This window comes from Jaculus jaculus, chromosome 9, assembly GCF_020740685.1.
Source record: "Jaculus jaculus isolate mJacJac1 chromosome 9, mJacJac1.mat.Y.cur, whole genome shotgun sequence".
NCBI classification, from domain to species: Eukaryota; Metazoa; Chordata; class Mammalia; order Rodentia; family Dipodidae; genus Jaculus; species Jaculus jaculus.
Window position 1 is genome coordinate 2,200,594 of NC_059110.1, and position 21,643 is coordinate 2,222,236.

Here is a 21,643-nt window from a genome sequence, read left to right on the forward strand (position 1 = left end):
TTTAATCCTGAAAATTAATTTATTAATAAGCTACATTATGAACTGCATTAGATTAATATTGACATAGCTGTGAGGAACATTTGTTAGACATAATTGTACTAGTACCAATATCAGTGTGAATCCTATGAAACTGTTGGAGGATTTTAGCATTGTGGGACTGTCAAAGTAGGCACAGGGCATAGTGAAGGAAGTGGGATTTCAGCATCCTTGGACTATAGGTCGCTGAGAAAAAGACCGCAGGGAGTCATGTTGTGTAAAGTAGTGACAACATAAGCAGGGGAGGGCAGTGTTGTGTGAGCCATGACTGAATAAGCCTGCTTCTTCAAGGAAAGCAGAGGTGGGGAGGGCTCTTGGTTGACAACTAGAGGAGTCTGCATTTGCCTTATTGGCCTCATAGTGAAATGCAGGATCTGAAACAGGAGCTTGTGATGGCACTGGTAACTGATAAAGCTTCACATGGGCATGCTGGCAGAGCTAATCAGAAGGGCCTGGGACTGGGCTAGAGAGATGCTTAGCAGTTAAGGAGTGTGTCTGCCACCAGGTATGCTTTCCCTAAGACCAGATGCACAAAGTGATGTATGTATCTGGAGTTCATTTACAGTGGCTGAAGGCCCTGGTGTGCCCTTTCTCTCTATCTGCCTCTTTCTCTCTCTAAAATAAATAACATAAAATAAGTTAAAAAAAAAAGAAAAGAAAAAGAAAGGCAGGCCTGGGGCTGCAGGAACCCATGTGGTGGGCATAATAGGCCTTCTCTGAAGCTCCCAGTCACATGGAATCAGCTGAGACAGACAGCGAAAATCCTGAGTTTCTGATCCCACCTCACAGCCCAGCACTCCTGCTCACTTGATTTGTCATGCTTACAAGTCAAATACATTCCAGACACTGTCATTCACTTGATCTGTAACTCAGCATTTGAAGATGTGAAAGAAAACTGCTAGCCCAGAAAATGCATTCTGTACTTAACACCGGAATTGGTGCCTATTTTCAGCAGGGAAAACCCAAGATCACAGATTAGTCTGCCCCTCTCAAATATACAGGGAAGACTTGACTTCTGGCTAAAGCAGTAGCTCAGTGGTGAAATAAATCACCCAGCATGTATGAAGCTCTGGATTTACTCTCTAGCACTGCAAAGAAAAACAAAAAAGAAGCCATAACTTGTGTACTTCTGTTGTGTACATACATAATCCTTTTCTAAATACTTTTCATACTGGAGAGTCGGGTACAGGGCAGTAACCATCATAAGTCACCATTCTTTTTTTTTTTTTCTTTTTTTTTTAATTTTTTTTTATTTATTTGAGAGCGACAGACAAGAGAGAAAGACAGATAGAGGGAGAGAGAGAGAATGGGCTCACCAGGGCTTCCAGCCTCTGCAAACGAACTCCAGACGCATGCGCCCCCTTGTGCATCTGGCTAACGTGGGACCTGGGGAACCGAGCCTTGAACCGGAGTCCTTAGGCTTCACAGGCAAGCGCTTAACCGCTAAGCTATCTCTCCAGCCCATAAGTCACCATTCTTATAACTAAGAAAAGTCTCTCAGTGTAGAAAAACTTGTTCTGTAAATTCAAGTCTGTTTTAGGGTTTCTAGTCTCCCTGGTATGGTATCCTGACACAAGGAGCCAGCATTTCCTTAACAGCAGGGAGGGAAGCCCCGGGCTTGGACTCCACCCGGCATCCTGGACTGCTGCTCCTGTGTCTCTGGTTGTTTGTCTGATGCTGACCTTTGTCCTCCCTTGTCAGGTAGCCAGGTGTCAGATGGGCAGTTAGGGCAGTGATCCAACCTGCAAGTCACAGCCCAACCTTGGTTTGGTTATGTGGAGGTGCAAGTGAGAGGCCATAGGAAAGGGTAACACCCTGTGCTATGTTTACCTCAAGTTTCAGAAAAAGTCAGATAATGAGCAAGTGGGGAACCTGTAACCTACCACTAGGAGCCCTGGAGGAAGGTGCTGCCTACTTGGGAGAGAGGGGAAGGAATGAAGCAGGTGTTGGGCTAGTATGCAGATTTGTGGCTAAGAGGGCCAGGCAGGCTGCAGCTGCCAATTGTCCTGGTCCTGGGAACCCTGGCTGCTTGAACTGCTGATATCTGGCCTGTCTGCTGGCATCCAGTGCAGTTTGCACTCTGCCCCTCTTTGTGCTATATTGTAGACCTTGCATTTGGTCAGCCCCTCTACTCCAGCCCAGCTGATCACTCCTTTTCTGAGTGGCTACATGTCTTCTTGGCACTTGCTCACATAAAAGGTAGCCTTTAAGGAAAACTGCCTTCCCTCCACATCATCTGCAGAAAGATTCTGTCATAAAAATAGCATATCTGCAATCTTTGCTGCTACAAAAGATTTCTGTTTTATGACAAGAGGTTACCACGGGTGTCAGCATAGCATAGTGACTAACAATTCCCTGAGCCCAGTACACCTAAGAAGTCTGCAGGATTAGCTTCAAGATACAGAGTAGTTTTAAGATCAGTTTCATGTTACTAATATGCACTGAGTTGAGAGCAGTGGCTGATTACTAAAATAATAGCTCCTCTGGAAAAGAAATTAAATGTCCACTATGGTAAAGTATTCTTCACCTTTCAGTTTTAATCTAGGGTTTGTTTTGACTTCTGTTCTTCCAAAGACATTTTGAAACATTTGTAGGAAGCTCTGGGAATGACTGTGTTAATGGTTCTCCAAGCTGGGATGCATAACCACAGAGCTGGGCTTAGTAACAACAGACTTAAACAGAAGTCCAAAGAGGATCACCAGATTTGATGCGTACATCTTCACTGGGCCCACCCACCCTCAACTCCTAAGTTTTCTCACCTTGCCTGTCATTCTTTACTCAGCACCTCACTCTTCATAGCCCTCCTGGAGAAAGGGACATGGATGGCTTTCCTCTTCAGAACAGGGCACAGAGCAGCAGAGCTCAAGGGGTACAGCACTGCCAGTTTGCACCTGCCTCATACTCAGGGGAGGGCTGGAGGCTGCCCATACTGCTCCTTTCACGAGAGGAACTACAAAGAAGGTGGTTTTCAGTTTGTTTATATTTTCACGGTAGTCACTGTGTATACATTTAAAGCTAGAAGAAAAGGTAAAGAAATTTCTGAAAAAGAATATTGAGTTACTCCTAAATGATTTCTCAGACTATAAAATAAATTTTAATGAGATTAAGTGTGTTTGACTCTCATGAACGTTATGTTTTACCTAGTAAGTTTTGTTCCCTTGCCAAGAATATCAGTAATCCTAAGTAGCTGCTTTTTCAATATATACCTTTCGTTCACTTGAGGAATGAAAGGTGGGGGTAACGAGGTACCTAGCATTAAAGATTATCCTATATAGGAATAGTTACTGGATGCCTGAATTCTAGTTTTCAAGGGCTCAGGAAGGAGGAAGTTGAGGAAGTGGCTTGAGAGCTGAAACATGAAGGAGTAACTAAGGATGGCTAGGTTAAAGTTGGCCCTTAGAAAGTAAGCCCATAGGACTTCTGGTTAAGATGGCAGCGTAGGCACCATGCCAAAACAGCCTAGGGAGGAAAAAGACCAAAAAGACCAAAAAAAAAAAACAACTGAGCAAAATACACACTTTTACTAAAAAGTGAGGTGTTTAGGAAATTGGAACAGCAGTGGAGAAGTAGAAGAGATCCAGAGCCCTCACAGGCCGGCAAAAGCGACCCTGGCAGATCCACCAACCGCGGTGCCAGCAGCACACCAGAAAGCCACCAGGATCAGCTCAAACCGCAGGAAAAAGCCAGGTAAGGGGAGCTTCCACTCACACTGGAGCTCTCCGCAAACTCTAGGAACGTGAAGGGAAAGGTTGCAAGTAAACGACCTAATGCTTCACTTAAAGCCTTGGAAAAAGAAGAATAAGGCAAACCAAAAATCAGTAGATGGGAAGAAATAATAAAGATTATGGCAGAATTTAATGAAATAGAAACAAAAAAAAAATCCAAAAAGTTAATGAAACAAAGAGTTGGTTCTTTGAAAGGATAAACAAGATTGATAAACCCTTAGGAAATCTGACCAAAAGAAAGAGAGAAGAGACACAAATTAATAAAATCAGAGATGAAAAAGGTAACATCACAACAGATTGCAGAGAAATTCAAAAAATCATAGGGATATACTATAAAAGCATATACTCCTCAAAGTATGAAAATCTGAAAGAAATGGATGATTTCCTTGATTTATATGACCTACCTAAATTAAATCAAGATGAGATTAATCACTTAAATAGACCTATAACAAGCATGGAGATCCGAACAGTTATCAATAATTTCCCAACTAAAAAGAGCCCAGGCCCAGATGGATTCACTACTGAATTTTACCAGACCTCCAAGGAAGAGCTAACACCATTGCTTCTTAAGCTTTTCCTGGAAATAGAAAAAGAAGGAATTCTACCAAATTCCTTCTATGAAGCCAGTATCACCCTGATACCAAAACCAGGCAAAGATAGAACAAAAAAAGAAAATTATAGACCAATCTCCCTCATGAACATAGATGCAAAAATTCTCAACAAAATATTGGCAAACAGAATACAAGAATATATCAAAAAGATCATTCATCCTGACCAAGCCCAGAGAAATCAAGTTATCATTATTTGCAGATGACATGATTCTATACATAAAGGACCCTAAAGACTACCAGCAAACTGTTAGAGCTGATAAAAATCTACATCCGTGTAGCAGGATACAAAATAAATACACAGAAATCAGTAGCCTTCATATATGCTAACAACAAACACACAGGATGAAATCAGAATCACTCCCATTCACAATTGCATCAATTAAAAAAAAAAATTAAGTTCCTTGGAATAAAGCTAACCAAGGAAGTAAGGATTCTCTACAATGAGAACTTAAACTTTCAAGTGAGAAATTGCAAAAGAAACCAGAAAGTGGAGAAACATCCCTTGTTCCTGGATTGGAAGAATCAATATTGTGAAAATGGCAATCTTACCAAAAGCAATTTACACATTTAATGTAATCCCTATCAAAATTCCAAAGACATTCTTCATGGAAATAGAAAAAACAATCCAAAAATTCATTTGGAATCACAAAAAAACTTGAATATCTAAAATAATACTGAGCAACAAAAATAAGGCTGGTGGTCTCACCATACCTGATTTTAACCTATACTACAGAGCCATAGTAACAAAAACAGCATGGTACTGGCATAAAAACAGACATGTAGATCAATGGAACAGAATAGAGGACCCAGATGTAAGTCCAGGTAGCTATAGCCACCTGATATTCGATAAAAATGCCAAAAACAGTCATTGGAGAAAAGACATCCTCTTCAGCAAATGGCGTTGGGAAAACTGGATATATATCTGTAGAAGGATGAAAATAGAGTTTTCTCTTTCTCCATGCACAAAAATTGAGTCCAAATGGATAAAAGACCTTGACATCAGACCTGAAACTCTGAAACTGCTAGAGGAAAAAGTAGGGGAAACCCTTCAACATACTGGTTATGGAGACTTTCTGAATACAACCCCAGTTCCTCAGGCAATGAAAACACAGATTAATCACTGGGACCTCATTAAATTACAAAGATTTTGCACTGCAAAGGACACAGTAAATAAAGCAAAGAGGCAACCTACAGAATGGGAAAAAATATCTGATAGAGGATTAATATCTAGGATATACAAAGAACTCAAAAAGTTAAATGATAAGGAATAAAATAAGCCAATCAATAAATGGGCCATGGAGCTAGGTAGAGCATTCTCAAAGGAAGAAATACGAATGGCATATAAGCATCTAAAAAAATGTTCTACGTCACTAGTCATCACAGAAATGCAGATTAAAACCACATTGAGGTTCCATCTCACTCCTGTCAGATTGGCCACCATCATGAAAACAAATGATCATAAATGTTGGCGGGGATGTGGAAAAAGAGGAACCCTTCTATACTGCTGGTGGGAATGTAATCTGGTTCAGCCATTGTGGAAATCAGTGTGGAGGTTCCTAAAACAGCTAAAGATTGATCTACCATATGACCCAGCTATAGCACTCCTATGCATATATCCTAAGGACTCATCTCATTTCCTTAGAAGTACGTGCTCAACCATGTTTATTGCTGCTCAGTTTATAATAGCTGGGTAATGGAACCAGCCTAGATGTCCCTCAACTGATGAGTGGATAATGAAGATGTGGCACATTTTTACAATGAAATTCTACTCAGCAGTAAAGAAAGATGAAGTTATGAAATTTGCAGAAAAATGGATGGATCTGGATAGGATTATACTGAGTGAGGTAACCCAGGCCCAGAAAGCCAAGTGCCACATGTTCTCCCTCATGTGGATCCTAGCTACAGATGATTGGGCTTCTGCATGAGGAGGAAAATACTTAGTAGCAGAGGCCAGTAAGTTAAAAAGGAGGTATAAAGGGAAGAGAAAGGAAGGGAGGAGGGTACTTAATAGGTTGATATTGTATATATGTAAGTAGAGTGATTGAGATGGGGAGGTAATATGATGGAGAATGGAATTTCAAAAGGAAAAGTGCAGGGATGAGGGGGTGAGGGTATTACCATGGGATATTTTTTATAATCATAGACAATGTTAATAAAAATTGTGAAAAGATAACAAAAAATAAAAAAGAAAGTAAGCCCAATGCAGTGGGAGTACAGGCAGTAAGAGAAGTTGACTGAGAGGTCGAGAGGCAAGCCAGACCAGAAAAGGTAGACAGAGTTTTCACAGGGTCCAGACTATAAACATGCTATACCTTGCATGCTATATGGACTTTGTGTCACCGAATTATCATATTGTCATACTGTGCAAGCAGCCATAGGACAGTCCATGGATTACTGAGCATGGCTGTGTTCCAGTAACATTTTCCAGACCAAGTGCTGGGTTACCAGCTAGCCTCTGAGGTACAGGCTTGTGAAGGTGAGTCTCAGCAGGGCTTGCATTTTGTTATGGTAAAACAGGAGCCTTTGGAGAGGTTTAAATGAAGGCAGAATATGTCAAGATTGTGCTATCCCTGGAGTGGATTACAGGCTGTGAACATTACTCTGCACTCTCAGTTTGACCATGTTTAGAATAACATCCCTGGGTATGCCTATGAGGACATTTGCAGCGAGGCTTAACTGAGGAAGACATGCCCTGGATGTGGACCTTGCTGTTTCATGGACAGGGATCTGGAATGAGTGATAAGGGGGAAAAAGAATTGAGTTGAGCACCAACATTCATCTCTACTTCCTGACTATAAATAGAGTGCAACCAGCCACCTTATGTTCCCACTGCCATGTCTTCCCCACCATGATGAGTTGTATTCTTTCAAACCATAAGCCAAAATAAACCCTTCCTTAAGATGCTTTGGTCAGATAATTTGTCATAGCAATGAGAAAAGGAGCTAATATAAAGTCTTTCTGTTTGCGCTGCCCAGCCGAGCAGTCCTGGTAGTTGGAGTGGCATGCCGTGTGGGCTGAGGCCTGAGCTGTTGAAGTACAAATCTCTGTGAGAGCAGGGCCTTGCTCTTGTGTCCTGTTGAAGGGTTGGCAACTTCTGATTCATGATCAGGGCTGATAGACACTTGTTGTATGACAGTAGCCAGATGGGATGAGTTGAGTGTGTCAAGTCAAAAGGGAAATATGGAAATGAATCCTGGTTGTGACTTGAGCAGCTGGGTATTGAAGACAGGCCTGTCAAAGATAGGAACCTACAATGGGGCAGCGGTTGGTGGTAGGGAAATCAAAAGTTCAGGTTTGAAATGTCACACTTGATATTTGGGGATCCTGGTAAGACTAGCATGTATTTTCTAGCAGAAAAAGTGGAATTCGAGTGGAAACCGTGGCATTCAAACGGTTAGAGTCAGAGATAAAGTATGGAATTAGCATATGGGTGTTCTAAAGTAAATAACTAAAAGAGGTCTGTTAATTGGACAGTGTGCTATTTACATATATGAAAAAAATCAGTGGCAAGTGTAGAAGATGCCGCCCAAAGGGAAAAGCAGCTCTGGAAAAGGGAGGAAAGAGGGTGGAGCCTCTGGAGTGACAGTGCTGACAAGAAGGCTTAGGGCCCAAAAGGTGGTGGCAATGCAGTAAAGGTCAGACACATTCTATGTGAAAAACACAGCAAAACCATGGAGGCCATGGAAAAGATAAAGTCTGGAATGAGATTCAGTGAGGTGGCCACACAGAATAGAGAAGATAAAGCCAGGCAGGGGGCAGCTTGGGTTGGATGACCAGAGGGTCCATGGTAGGACCCTTTCAAGAAGCAGCATTTGACTTGCCTGTAAGTGGGATGGATAAGCCTGTGTTTACAGATCCACCATTTAAGACAAAATTTGGATATCATATTATTATGCTTGAAGGGAGTAAAATAAATGAATGAAATACTGAAAAAAAAATACTATTTTAGCATCTGTTTTGAAATAAGGCAGAGGAGTAACAGTTCATTGTGCTATTTACCCACTTTATCATGTTTGTGGTACTGGGAAGAAAGACCCAGGGAGAGAAAGCTGGCATCACCTGCTATGTGCACTCAGCCTGGACAGCCGGGTGCAGATGGAATGCCTGGGTCTGTGCAGGTCACGGTGAGGCAGCTGACTTCTTGTAGAGATTTCAGGGCACATGTTAAGTACAGGGCAGGGCAGTATCAGGACCTTTAGCAGTTCAGAAGGCCAGCACTGCCTCCTGCAAAGCCTTTTGTGGGATGTGCTTCGTTCTGGGCTCCACAGGTACACTCATCACTCCACTCTGAAGGCCTGTTTCTGTGCTTTAAGACTGGCAACGGCCTTAAGCCATGAAAAGCACTCGCACCCAGTCCTGAGCCCTGCACCACAGCACCCTCAGATGTCTGCTCCTGTGATTCTTGTCCCACCCAGCCCACCTTCTCGTGTCTGTGATTCTGCCATTTGCTACAACTCTTTTGTGAACCCAGGCCCTTTTCCTTTTTTAATTGGTGTGTGGCTCTGCTGCCATAGCCCAAACCATGTTTTGATGTTAAATTCTCCGCCTTGCCTCCCACACAGTGGTTAAGCTTTATGAAATCCAGATGATTTGGAAGCAGTATGGGCTTGCGGTTTACTTTCTGAGACACTGCTTTTGGAGAGTTATGTTTCTTCTTACTTGTCTGTGGATAGCATAGTGCCAATTCTTCCTGTTTAATTTGAATCTTTAAAATACAAACAATTTCCTTCTTGTTTTTCTAGTTCTTTTTAAAGTTTAATAGAGGACACAGTGACTGGTTGGTTGCATAAGAGACATGGTTGCATTGGGTCTGGCCAGTGTTGAGTGTCACACTACACCCAGCTCAGCACATGGCCGTTTGCTCTTGAGAAGCAGCTGTGTCGGTGGCTGCTCCAGCTCAAGGCAGTCGTATCTTCTAGATGAAAATGTGGCTCTCTGTTGTTGGAAGGGCAGAGTCAGTGGTGAGTTTCTTCAGGGCGTTGTCCTTGATATTCTTGTGCAAACTGTGATCTTTAAAGAATGCTTTCCTTCCACTGTGACTTGTTTAAACCTGTTAATAGTTAACTTGCTCATGAAGAACAAACCATGTAATGTAGCTATAATTACAAATGCAGATGGTAGTGGTTCTCTCTGTTGCAAATCTTAAAATTTATAAAAATGTAAAATCTTTCTGCTTTCTAGTCTAGGTTGGAAAAAGCTGTACTGTTTTAATATTGCTGGTTACAATATAGTGGAAATTACTTTAAACAATGATAATTGCTGCTGTAGTTTGCCACGAACATATTATAGTCAAATACCTATCATGCATCTTCTTTTTCAATAGGCTTCCTCTAAAATCTTTATTTAAAAAATATTTATTTTGCCGGGTATGGTGGCGCACGCCCTTAATCCCAACACTCTGGAGGCAGAGGTAGGAGGATCGCCGTGAGTTCAAGGCCACCCTGAGACTACATAGTTAATTCCAGCTCAGTCTGGACCCGAGTGAGGCCCTACCTTTAAAAAAATGTATTTGTTTTATTTATTAGTTAGAGAAAAGAAATGGGTGCAACAAGGCCTTCATCCACTGCAAACCAACTCCAAAAGTATGCATCCCCTTGTGCATCTGGCTTATGTGGGTCCTAGGGAATCAAACCTGGGTCCTTTGGCTTTGCAAACAAGTGCCTTAACCACTAACCCATACCTCCAACCCAAGTCTTTTTTTTTTAAGAGAACATAAAATGACGATTTAAGGAGCATTCAGGATGTTACATAATTTTCTCAAAAAGTAGAAGGTATTCAATACTTTAAAGGTGTTGGAGTTGTATTTTTGAACACTGAATTTTAAGTAGTTCTTTTTTTTTTTTTTTCCCAAGGTAGGGTTTCACTGTAGCTGAGGCTGACCTGGAATTCAGTATGTAGTCTCAGGGTGGCCTCAAATTCATGGTGATCCTCCTACCTCTGCCTCCAAAGTGCTGGGAATAAAAGCATGCACCACCACGCTGGGTGAATTTTAAATTCTTAAATAGTAGTTGAAACTACAAGATTTCTGTGCTTTAAACATGGGAGCGTAAGCAGTGTTCATTAATAGAACTTGTCACTGTTTGAAGAATAACATGGACTATAATTAGTCCTGAAGGACTTGACATTGTGCTCTTTAATGACCTTACTACCCAACGTGGGAAAGACCTGATCAAAGAAATTAGCTTAGGAGATGGCTCCTTTTAAAGTTCTATTCTAAAGTACCCACTCTAGATGGAAATATCTTTCATGGAAATGCCAGGGTCTCACTGTTCAATGAAATGACACAGTGTCCTCATGGCTGTTGTTTGAATTTGAAACCATATGTTTTACTTTTGTATCAAAAAACAAAATAGTAAATTACATAAAAGGACAATTCAATCACTGATTTTAGAATATTTATCCAAGCATGGATTTCTGGGATTGGCTATTACTGAATTCTGTTGCAGTATTAATATAATATAACAAGAATTTCCTCTAAAGAGCCATCTTTTCATAATGTAAGCATACAGAAAACAAGGCCTCTGCCTGGCCCTGTTTCCCTCATGCAAAGCTCAGCCTGCTGTCTATAGTATGACCTTGGTGAGTTTCCTAAGGAATCTCAGGCATCTCTCTTAACTGAGCATTTCAGGAAAACTGATTGCATTTCCTCCTGGTGAACCCCCACCCCCAACATACACAGGGGTAGGGTTGGTTGAATGCTCTTTTAGGGGTCATGCAGTCCATCTGTGGGATCCAGCTTCAGAATTAGCTAGTTCATCTTCATTTCATGAGGAGGGGGGAAAATGGATGATGTGGTAGATTTTTGTGCAGTTGGATTCTTTTGTTTTGGTATTTGGGTTTTTTGTGCTTACTACAAAGGGTAGACAAGAAACAGCTGGGTTAGAGTTGAGCTCAAGTGTAGTTACTTTGTAACACCAACTCCGATAATTTATCATTTGCTTTGAGAGTTGCTGAGGATAGAATTCATTTGAGGAATGTATTTTAGAGCTGATTATTGAAAAAACCAAGGCAGTCCATACAAAAATAGGACCTTTGAAATTTTTTAACTTTGCTAGTTTGTCTCACTATGAAGCAGCTGAAAGGCTCTAGGGAAACACAGTGAGCAGTGCCGAGCCTTGGGAGTCCCCACCACTCCTGGCTCTTAGGTTATCCAGCCCACAATTGTGCTCAGCTCCAGCTGGGGAGTCCAGGCTGGGCCTCCACCTAAAAACAATGAGGCTGAGCCCATGCTGCTTGGCAGGCACCACTTCCTCCAGCTTTTTTTTTCTTTTGGATTGTGTTTAATGATGTTTTTATGCTATTACTCATCATACTCCCACACACTTAAGATTTGCAGCCAGGCTGTGGAAAGCACAGGCTCCCTTCAGTCCTGCCTCCCCTTGGAGAGGGAGCTGACCTGTACCTTTTCCAGGCTGCTGAGAAGGAGGTAGATGTAGAAAGCGTCCAACCACTGGAGCAGCCTTCTTCTTGGTGTTTCTCATCTCAACGGAGGCCCAAGAGAGCCCATAGGTAGGATGAGTCTCTAGTGGTGTAGGAGGCAGTATGTAAATAACCATGGTGTTTTTTCTGTTTTCTTGATGCATGCATGATTCCCTCCCTTTCTTTGTCTGTTTGTCTCTTTCTTTCTTTCCCCCTTCCTCCCTCCCTCCCTTCCTTCCTTCCTTTACACACACTCCTTCCCACAGAATTTCTGCAGCTAAAGGTGAGGTAGGTACTCCTGCCTCTCCCTTACTAGCCACCTCACCTCCATGTTTTTCCTCTTACTGGGAAGAAAAGCAGCCACCAGATATAGTTTAAGACTAGACCATTGAGCGCGTAGGCATAGCTGCTAAGTGTTCAGGTGTCCAGCTCCTTGTCTTGCTGGGCACCACCGCTGACCCACCCATTTGCCTTCCCAGATAAGCCTGTGCTCCAAAATCTCCACAAAGGCACAAGGCTGCACTCCCCAATCTCAGGTACTGCACTGTGCATATTGGCAAGGTGTGCTTTTAATACTTAAAAACTTTACTTCTGGTATTTAAGTTTGTTTAAATGAATTTCCAAATTACATTTTGCAAAATTTTATAGTGCCTCATGCCTTTGTGTGTGATGGTTTTCTAAAAACTCTGTCCCCTTTCATTAAAGCAGCTAACTTGTTAAATGAGAAATGTGCAGTCCGTAGTGGTTGGGATTATTCTTTTCATCTTGCAAATGAATAGAACAAGTAACATTTTAGATACCCTTGGACAAGTAAATTTTAAAGTTACTTAGCCTTATTTATAATCTGCTTTCAACATTAGTGGCTCTGTGACTTTTTGTATGGTTAGAAATCACTGTGCCCTTAGCATAGATATCATATTACGGTAAGGTAGTGTTTTGGCAGTTACCCGCATAATTATAAATTTATTACTAATACCTGTGGTTATTTAAAAAATACTACAAGGTACATGCTATGAAAATCCTTGTTTCAGAGTAGTGCTATTCAGTAGAAGTATTGTGAGTTACATAGGTTATTTAAATTTTTCTACTAGCTACATTTTTTAAAAGTAACATCAGGTTTTATATTTTATCTAATATTCTCAAAACGTTGCTTCAGCTTATAGTCAATATGAAACTCATTAATGAGACGTTTTACATTCTTTTCCGTATTATATCTTTTTTTAAAATTATTTATTTATTTATTTATTTGAGAGCGACAGACACAGAGAGAAAGACAGATAGAGGGAGAGAGAGAGAATGGGTACTCCAGGCCTCCAGCCACTGCAGATGAACTCCAGACGCGTGCGCCCCCCTGTGCATCTGGCTAACGTGGGACCTGGGGAAGCGAGCCTCGAACTGGGGTCCTTAGGCTTCACAGGCAAGCGCTTAACTGCTAAGCCATCTCTCCAGCCCTGTATTATATCTTTTAAATGACTGCTGTGCTAGGTAGCAGGGCTGCAAACCATCTACCATTTCACCAAGACCTTTAACTGCTACATGTGTCCCTGCCACTACTTTAGCATTGCTTATTACAGGGCTTATACCACAGCTTGTAGTATCTGATGTGCTGTGAGATGACAGGAAAAGTGGTAGAACTACATAAAATGCACTTACATTCTGTATGTGTCTATAAAAGTACAGCATGTTAATAAATTTTTGAGTTTGGTCATCTCTTGCTAGAGTATATTGTACACTGTTATTTAGAAATAAGGTCTAAACAAAGGAGTTTAATACTTCTAAAATTAATTTTACATATTTTTGTTTTTAATCCTTGGATAACTCACATTATCATTTCTAGTCAGATAAGCAGGTAAGTGGTGAGCGCTCCAAATTTGTAAGGAACTTCTGTGTTTCAATGGGCAGGCCTCAGTGTGGCTAAGTAATTTTAAAATTTACTTGTCTAGGGGCTGGAGAGCTGGCTCAGCAATTAAGGCCTGCAAAACCTACAACCCAGGTTCAATTCCCCAGTACCCACATAAAGCCAGATGCACAAAATGACATATGTATCTGGAGTTCTTTGCAGTGGCTAGAGGCTCTGGTATACCCATTCTTTCTCTTGCTCTCTCTCTTTCCTTGTAGATATATAAATAAAAAATAATAAAATGTACTTGTCTACAGATGTCTAAAATGTTACATGTTCTATTTATTTGCAAGATGAAAAGAGTAATCATAATCAGTCAGGACTGTCCGTTCGTCATTTAATAAGTCTGCTGCTTTAATGAAAGGGGGCAGGGTCTTTTGGAAAAGTTACATGTTTGCAAAGACAAATTAATTTTACATAGTTTTTGTTTTGTTTTTCAAGGCCGGGTCTCACTGTAGCCCAGGCTGACCTGGAATTCACTATGTAGTCTCAGGGTGGCCTTGAACTCTGCAGCACTCCTCCTACCTCTGCCTCCCGAGTGCTGGGATTAGAGGCGTGCACTACCATGCCTGGCTTACATAGTTCATAGTTTTAAATCTCATATGGGCACAACTGAAGAATAGATGTCATCTTCCTTTCTCTGGGAGGGCAGGTGAAGGCAGGAGGCAGCAGGAAAGTCTCGGAACCAAATATGGAAGACTGGCACAGCCCAGGGCACTCCAGCATGAAGTGTTGGAGAGAGGCTTGTACCTGAGCATGTGCTCAGGCAGGGGCAGCTGTTCCTTGTACAGGCAGCAGGAAGGAAAGGCCATTTCCATAGGCAGGTGGATCATGGGGACATGAACAGTAAACAAGCCATCAAGAGAGCTTCCTCATTTTGCTAAAGTTGAAGATTTGTATTTGGGTCTGTTTGACAGTGACTCACCAACCATGTTCATTTTTTGTTATAGTTGTGATATGTCAATACAGTATTGAAGATTCTGTAATTGTGAATTTATCTAAGTCTTTCTCAAATAATTCCATCACTTTTTCCATAATGTAACAATGCCATATGTGTGTTGGGTTTTCTTTCCATATTTATTTGATTATAGCATATGAATTAAAAGAGGATCTTATACATATTTTTATAACTAAACACTTATTGTTTACCAGTAGTTCTTTTTTGTTTTAAGTATAAAACTTTGTGTAAAATCTCCCCATGCTATTTTTTGTTATTGCCAACTTCCATAATTATAGATAATAAACCATAATAATCCCCCCCACTCTCCCCTTTGCAACTCCACTCCATCATATCCCCTCCCCCTTTCAATCAGTCTCTCTTTTATTTTGATGTCATTATCTTTTCCTCCTTTACAATGGTCTTGTGTAGGTAGTGTCAGGCACTGTGAGATCATGGATATCCAGGCCATTTTGTGTCTGAAAAAGGGTCCTGTCAGAAGTCCTACCCTTCCTTTGGCTCTTACATTATTTCTGCCACCTCTTCCACAACAGACCCTGAGCCTTGGAAGGTGTGATAGAGATGTTTCAGTGCTGAATATTTCTCTGTCACTTCTTCTCAGCACTAGGGAGCCTTTTTAGTCATTCCAGAGGTCAACTATCATCTGAAAAGAGAAACTTCTCTAACCAGAAGTGAGAGTAGCATTAATATATGGGTATGAACATTAAGAGGAGTGCTTACTGGGCAGTTTGGTGAGCATAGTATATGCATTTAGTCACACAACCGCAGGCATTGCGCTCCTAGGGTTCATGACTTCTTCCATCATATCTTTTTCAGTATCAGGCAAGTATTCTGTCCTGTGGAGTGGGCCCTCCAGTCCAATCAGAGAGAGATTGGTTCCCCCCGCCCCATTGGCTCATTTTGCTGGGCTGGCCCAACTTCAGGCTTGCAGTGTCCACTATTGTTTATCTCCACTGATGACTTCTCTGTCTCCCACGAAGCTCCATGCAGCATAGCTTTCTGTCAGCTGGGTACACGGGGGAAGTTTTCAGCTAAGCTCCAGCAGGATTTTTCAGCGACGTTGCAGCCCAAGCATGTGGAATCTTCAGCAGTAGGGTCTTAACATCTAGTCCTAGTGGGAAACCAAGAACCCCGGCAATGGCCTGTAATATTTTAGGTTATCACTAACTTCCCTGGCCAACAACTCACTGGAAGGTATCCCATCCCTGGCACTGAAGATGTTCTAGTAACAGTCTGTGGCTTTGCTCCACATTTTTTGTCTAATAGCACATATGCAAGTAGTCTCTGACCTGCCTGAATCTGTGATGTTTAGACTGTTCTTAAGTAATTACTTTAGAATTCCAAATCTATTGTAACAGTCTCATCAAATCATTCATGAATGGACTGATTTTTTCAAGAGTATTTTTCTTCAAAACTTGGAACCGTAAAATGGAAATATTTTCAACTGGTTTTCCTTAGTTTTACCAAATAGAGTGTTAGTTTTTCTACTACAGTTTTTATAGTTTTAGTTTGCATGTAAAATGAGACGTAGGAATATCTGTGTAGATGTTGGATGATTCTTATGTTTGCTCCATTTTTGTGCATGATGTGATTCCTACCATGTACTTTCATTGTGTTGTTCTCATCTTGTTTTATATAGGGTGCTGGTCAGGACAAACTGGGAATATATGTCAAGTCTGTTGTGAAAGGAGGTGCTGCAGATGTGGTCAGTATTATTTTTAAAGACACAATTGAAGGTAGAGTGTGTGATGAGTTCAGTGTTTGATGTGAATTGAAGTGTGGTGAGCGGTGAGTTCAGTGACTGGTGTGAATAGAAGTGTGGTGAGCGGTGAGTTCAGTGGCTGGTGTGAATAGAAGTGTGGTGAGCAGTGAGTTCAGTGACTGGTGTGAATAGAAGTGTGGTGAGCGGTGGGTTCAGTGGCTGGTGTGAATAGAAGTGTGGTGAGCGGTGAGTTCAGTGACTGGTGTGAATAGAAGTGTGGTGAGCGGTGAGTTCAGTGACTGGTGTGAATAGAAGTGTGGTTAAGTGGTAAGCATGAAACAAACATTGCACTTACAGTCTGTTTTTTTTTTTTTTCCTCTTTAACACATTTTTCTATCTTCCGGGATGGCTCAGGATGGACGGCTAGCTGCAGGTGACCAGCTTCTTAGTGTGGATGGACGAAGTCTGGTTGGACTCTCTCAGGAAAGGTATGATTGATTAGATAGTTTGAGTCATAGTCTTAGCATATTTATGTGATATTTTGCATCCAGTTTTGAAATTGGGATATGGAAAATAATGCTGAAATATCTCTGTACCTTTATTATGCCTTAGCTTTTTAAATGTAAAATTCTTAGTATGCATGAATCTCATCATCATCAATGCAAGTATATATTTTAATATAAAACATTTTGGGGGGACTGGATGGCTTAGCAGTTAAGGCACTTACCTGCAAAGACTAAGGTCCCAGGTTTATTTCCCAGTACCCACATAAGCCAGATGTACTAGGTAGCACATGCATCTGGACTTGGTTCATTTGTAGTAGCTGGAGGCCCTGGCATGCCCATTCTCATATTCTCTCTCTCTCTCTCTGTCTGTGTGTGTGTGTGTGTGTGTGTGTGTGTGTGTGTGTGTGTGTCTGTCTGTCTGTCTGTCTCAGTCTGTCTCTCAAATGAATAAGAAAAATAACATTTATTTTAAATGAAAATATATATTCCACTCAAATACATATTCATAGTACTTATGAAAATTTTTAATGTTAATATTCTTAATATGTTAATGGGATCTATTTTACATATTTTTAGTGACAGAGCATGTTATGAGAGAGAGAATTGGTATGCCAGGACCTCCACAATCACTGAAATCAAACTCCAGACTCATGCACCACCTTGTGTGCATACATGTGCAACCTTGTGCATGCATCATCTTGTGCGTCTGGCTCATGTGGGATCTGGAGACTTAAACATGGCTTCTTAGGTTTCACAGGCCAGCGCCTTAAGCCATCTCTCCAGCTCTATTTTAGTTTTTTTTTTTTTTTTTTTGGTCAAAATAGTCTTTTGGAAAGTCAGAATTACTGCCCAAAGTAGCAGAAGAGACTGGGGAATATGAGCATTGGTGTTCAGTATACATGATTCCATGTGACAGTGTACACTCATTTTTCTTACACTTACAACATTCTTTTCTCAGGGCAGCAGAACTAATGACAAGAACAAGTTCTGTGGTTACACTTGAAGTTGCAAAGCAAGGTGCCATCTATCACGGACTGGCCACCCTTCTTAACCAGCCATCTCCTATGATGCATAGAAGTAAGGACTAGAGACCCCCTTCACTTGCAACAGAGTAACTGACTTGTACTGACCCCACAGTATGACAGGATTCAGATGGGCACCATCCACCTCCAAGCCTGCACTGTTCACCTGTGTTCCCCTCCATGTCCCCAAGAACTCTTTAGCTTCAGTGGCTAGTGAGCTTATGTAGTGCAGCCGCAGTAGATTCTCATTCAGTACTGATGATGAGCAAACTTATATGTTTCTCTTAACAGCTACTTGTATGAGGATGTAGCTTTATGTTGTTGGTGTAGTGTTTTCATAGACAAACTCAAAATGCATTCTTTAGAGCTGGGCGTGGTCGCACATGCCTTTAATCCCAGCACTCGGGAGGCAGAGGTAGGGGGATCGCCATGAATTCATGGCCACCTTGAGATTACATAGTGAGCCTGGGCTATAGTGAGACCCTACCTCAAAAAGCCTCCCCCCCAAAAAATGCAGTCTTTAAAGAAATCTGTTCTCTATGGGAGGGATATATACACATTTATGCTAGTAGTAGTTTTATGCCAATAATATCATAGCATAAGAAATAACATTTGTATATAAGACCAATTATGAAATTTAAATATTTGTAGATTCATCTTTTAAAGTTTTTCACAGTATTTTAAATAAAATGAATTTCAGAGCCGATGAAAAGAAGAATGAATATGCTTTGATTTCAGTTTCAGATCGCCGTGGTTCAGGTAAACCCCGCCCAAAGAGTGAAGGCTTTGAACTTTATAATAATTCTGCTCAAAATGGGTCCCCAGAGAGTCCTCAGCTGCCTTGGACAGAATACAGTGAACCAAAGAAATTGCCTGGTGATGACAGACTGATGAAAAATAGAGCCGATCACCGTTCCAGCCCCAATGTGGCAAGTAAGAGGAACCACTTTCTCACTTTCTAAGTATGTGCCTAGGCACAGTCAGGCGTGAGGGACACACTGCTTTGTTATTTGCTAAATGAAAGCTACTACTTTTTGGCTAATGATGGGCAGTTTTCATAGGAGTGTCATAACATCCTTCTACTCAGAAATAAAACTGAGTTGGTAAACTTTTGACTCAGTGGACATTGTAGGCAAAAGCACATTGTTAATACCTCTAGCAGAAGTTGTCAAATTACTAATAGAAGCCAAGGTGGTTTTTAAATATTTTTTAAAGTATATTTTTATTTATTTGAGGATGACAGACAGAGAGAGGAAGAGAAAGAGAGAGAGGGAGGAAGGGAGAATGGTGTGTCAGGGCCTCTAGCCACTGCAAACAAACTCCAGATGCATGTGTACCTTGTGCATCTGGCTTATGTGGGTCCTGGGAATACAAGCCTCAAACTGGGATCCTTAGGCTTCACAGGCACACACTTAACCACTGCTAAGCCACCTCTCCAGCCCGGTTTTTATATTTTTTTAAGGGCTGATAACCCCCCCCCCCAAAAAAAGGAGTGAAAATGGAAGGATATACAGTAAAGACACAAGACTCAGAGTTCCTCAGGCATTTTCTATATGTCTTTTATGGTGTTAAAAAAGCCCTCCTTCTGGTTTCTGATGGCAGGACACATGATTTGGGGATGTGGGAAACCAGCTTCTCACATATTTTGTCTTTGGCTCTTTGCTAGACTCCACACTAACTGTGTGGTGATTCATGATGCTCTTAAATACTGCTCTTAAAGAAATCTTGTTAGAGAGCCGGGCGTGGTGGCACACGCCTTTAATCCCAGCACTTGGGAGGCAGAGGTAGGAGGATTGCTGTGAGTTCGAGGCCACCCTGAGAGTACATAGTGAATTCCAGGTCAGCCTGGGCTAGAGTGAGACCCTACCTGGAAAAAAAACAAAAAAAGAAAGAAAGGAAATCTTGTTAGATTGCACTGGCTTGTTTCTTTAACATGAAACTTTTCCCTTTGTTTTTGACAGATCAGCCCCCCAGTCCTGGTGGGAAGAACACATATACCTCTGGAACAGCAGCTAAGATAACATCTGTCTCCACGGGAAACCTCTGCACCGAGGTCTGAGAGATGAGCCGAAAGCCGTTCCACTTCATTGTTTGGGGTTTTGGTAGAATATCTGAGTTGGCAATTCTCAAGAAGTTAGCATTAGCTATATATAATTTATGCATTTATGATTTTTAATCTTTTAATTTTTGATATGTTAAGCAGGTATTTTTAAGTTAATCAGGAAAATAAAATATTATGTACAGCGTAGGATCCAGTTTTTAGAAGTACCTTTTAATTTTTAACACAGTATTTTATATATATGTATGTGTTATATATATGTAATGTATATGCTATTTTTTAAATTGTAAAACAGATCACTAAAAAATAAATTATTTATTATATAGTTATAAACAGCTTACTTTTATTTTACAGGAGCAGAGCCCTCCACCTAGACCTGAAGCCTACCCCATTCCAACTCAGACATATACCAGAGAGTATTTTACCTTCCCAGCTTCCAAATCCCAGGATCGGATGGCTCCGCCTCAGAACCAATGGCCAAATTATGATGATAAGCCACACGTGCACACAGATAGTAATCATTCCAGTATTGCAATTCAGGTTAGAAATAAGGGTTCTACGAACTTCTGTCTTTTCTCAAAGAAGTAACATAGACAAGTTGACATCATAAAGGCTGGGTGGTTTCTAAGGCAGAACTGATACTTCCTATATAACAGCAAGGTTGTCCTTATTTTTTGCTTTCATGATTTTATGGTGAAGCCTGAGGAAAAAGGGATTGGATAGAACACAGTAAAAAATAAATAAATAAAAGGATTTATTTAATGAAATGTTGGTAGTGAACAGCATTGAGGTGTGAAGCCCACTGGTTCTGGGAGTAGGAAATAAAATCCCAGGGACACAGCTTGTGCTTCGTTTCTGTCTTGGCTTATGGAGCTTGTTGGTAGGTTGGGAAGTGAGACAGAAAACGTGGGCGTAGGACTTGAAGAGAGGGACACCAGTGGGTGACAGACCTTCAGTGTCAGTGTTACTAACAGAAGCTGTCCTGTTTCCTGGATTCCAGACTATAGCTTTATGTAGTTGATAGAATGTGTACCCAGTAGTGAAGGTCCCGGACTGCTTTATAAAGTAAAGCTGTGCCTAAATGCTGGATGCTAATGTTACTTTTTTCTGTTAGAATTTTGTTTTAAAATTATGCTTTTTTCTTTTTGGGGGAGCTGTCTGGGGGGATTGTTTGTTTGTTTGCTTTTGTTTTTTTTGTTTTTCAAGGTAGGGTCTCACTCTAGCTCAGGCTGACCCGAAATTCACCATGCAATCTCAGGGTGGCCTTGAACTCATGGCAATACTCCTACCTCTGCCTCCAGAGTACTGAAATGAAAAGCATGCACCACCATGCCTGGCAGTTTTTTTTTTTAAGAAAAATTATTTATTTTCCAGATTTACATCTTCAGTTTGGGAAATTATATTTGCCTTGGACAACATAGTGGCCATTTTTGTCACTGTAAACTGCTTCCACACATGCCACTTTGCAGGCTTCATATTAGCCCTCTAGGAAAAGTACCTTTGTTTTTATCTCTTTCTTCAAATCCGGACACAACCTTATATTCATCATATTGATACTCTTGTCTTTTCAACATGGCTGAAATTGGAACCAAAGCATCTTTGGAAATGTCTTGCAATCATCATTAGAAGCTGTTCCTGAGCTTCAGAGCACATTCAGAAGTGGAACCAAGATGTACACAATGATAGCTATGTACTAATTAGACTT

At 41.1% G+C, this 21,643-nt stretch overlaps 1 protein-coding gene and 1 pseudogene across 17 annotated transcripts in view; both read left to right on the plus strand.

Annotated features, from left to right (window-relative positions):
* Afdn (afadin, adherens junction formation factor) overlaps positions 1–21,643 on the plus strand; it is a 135,729-nt gene that overhangs the window by 93,419 nt on the left and 20,667 nt on the right. For all 17 annotated transcript variants that reach the window (XM_045159414.1, XM_045159420.1, XM_045159418.1 and 14 more), the window contains 6 exons: positions 16,289–16,354; positions 16,766–16,839; positions 17,816–17,934; positions 18,618–18,812; positions 19,841–19,932; positions 20,293–20,478. In XM_045159414.1, the coding sequence (XP_045015349.1) occupies positions 16,289–16,354; positions 16,766–16,839; positions 17,816–17,934; positions 18,618–18,812; positions 19,841–19,932; positions 20,293–20,478 (732 nt within the window). The remainder of the gene's footprint in view (positions 1–16,288; positions 16,355–16,765; positions 16,840–17,815; positions 17,935–18,617; positions 18,813–19,840; positions 19,933–20,292; positions 20,479–21,643) is intronic.
* On the plus strand, positions 7,892–8,294 carry LOC123463373 (annotated as a pseudogene).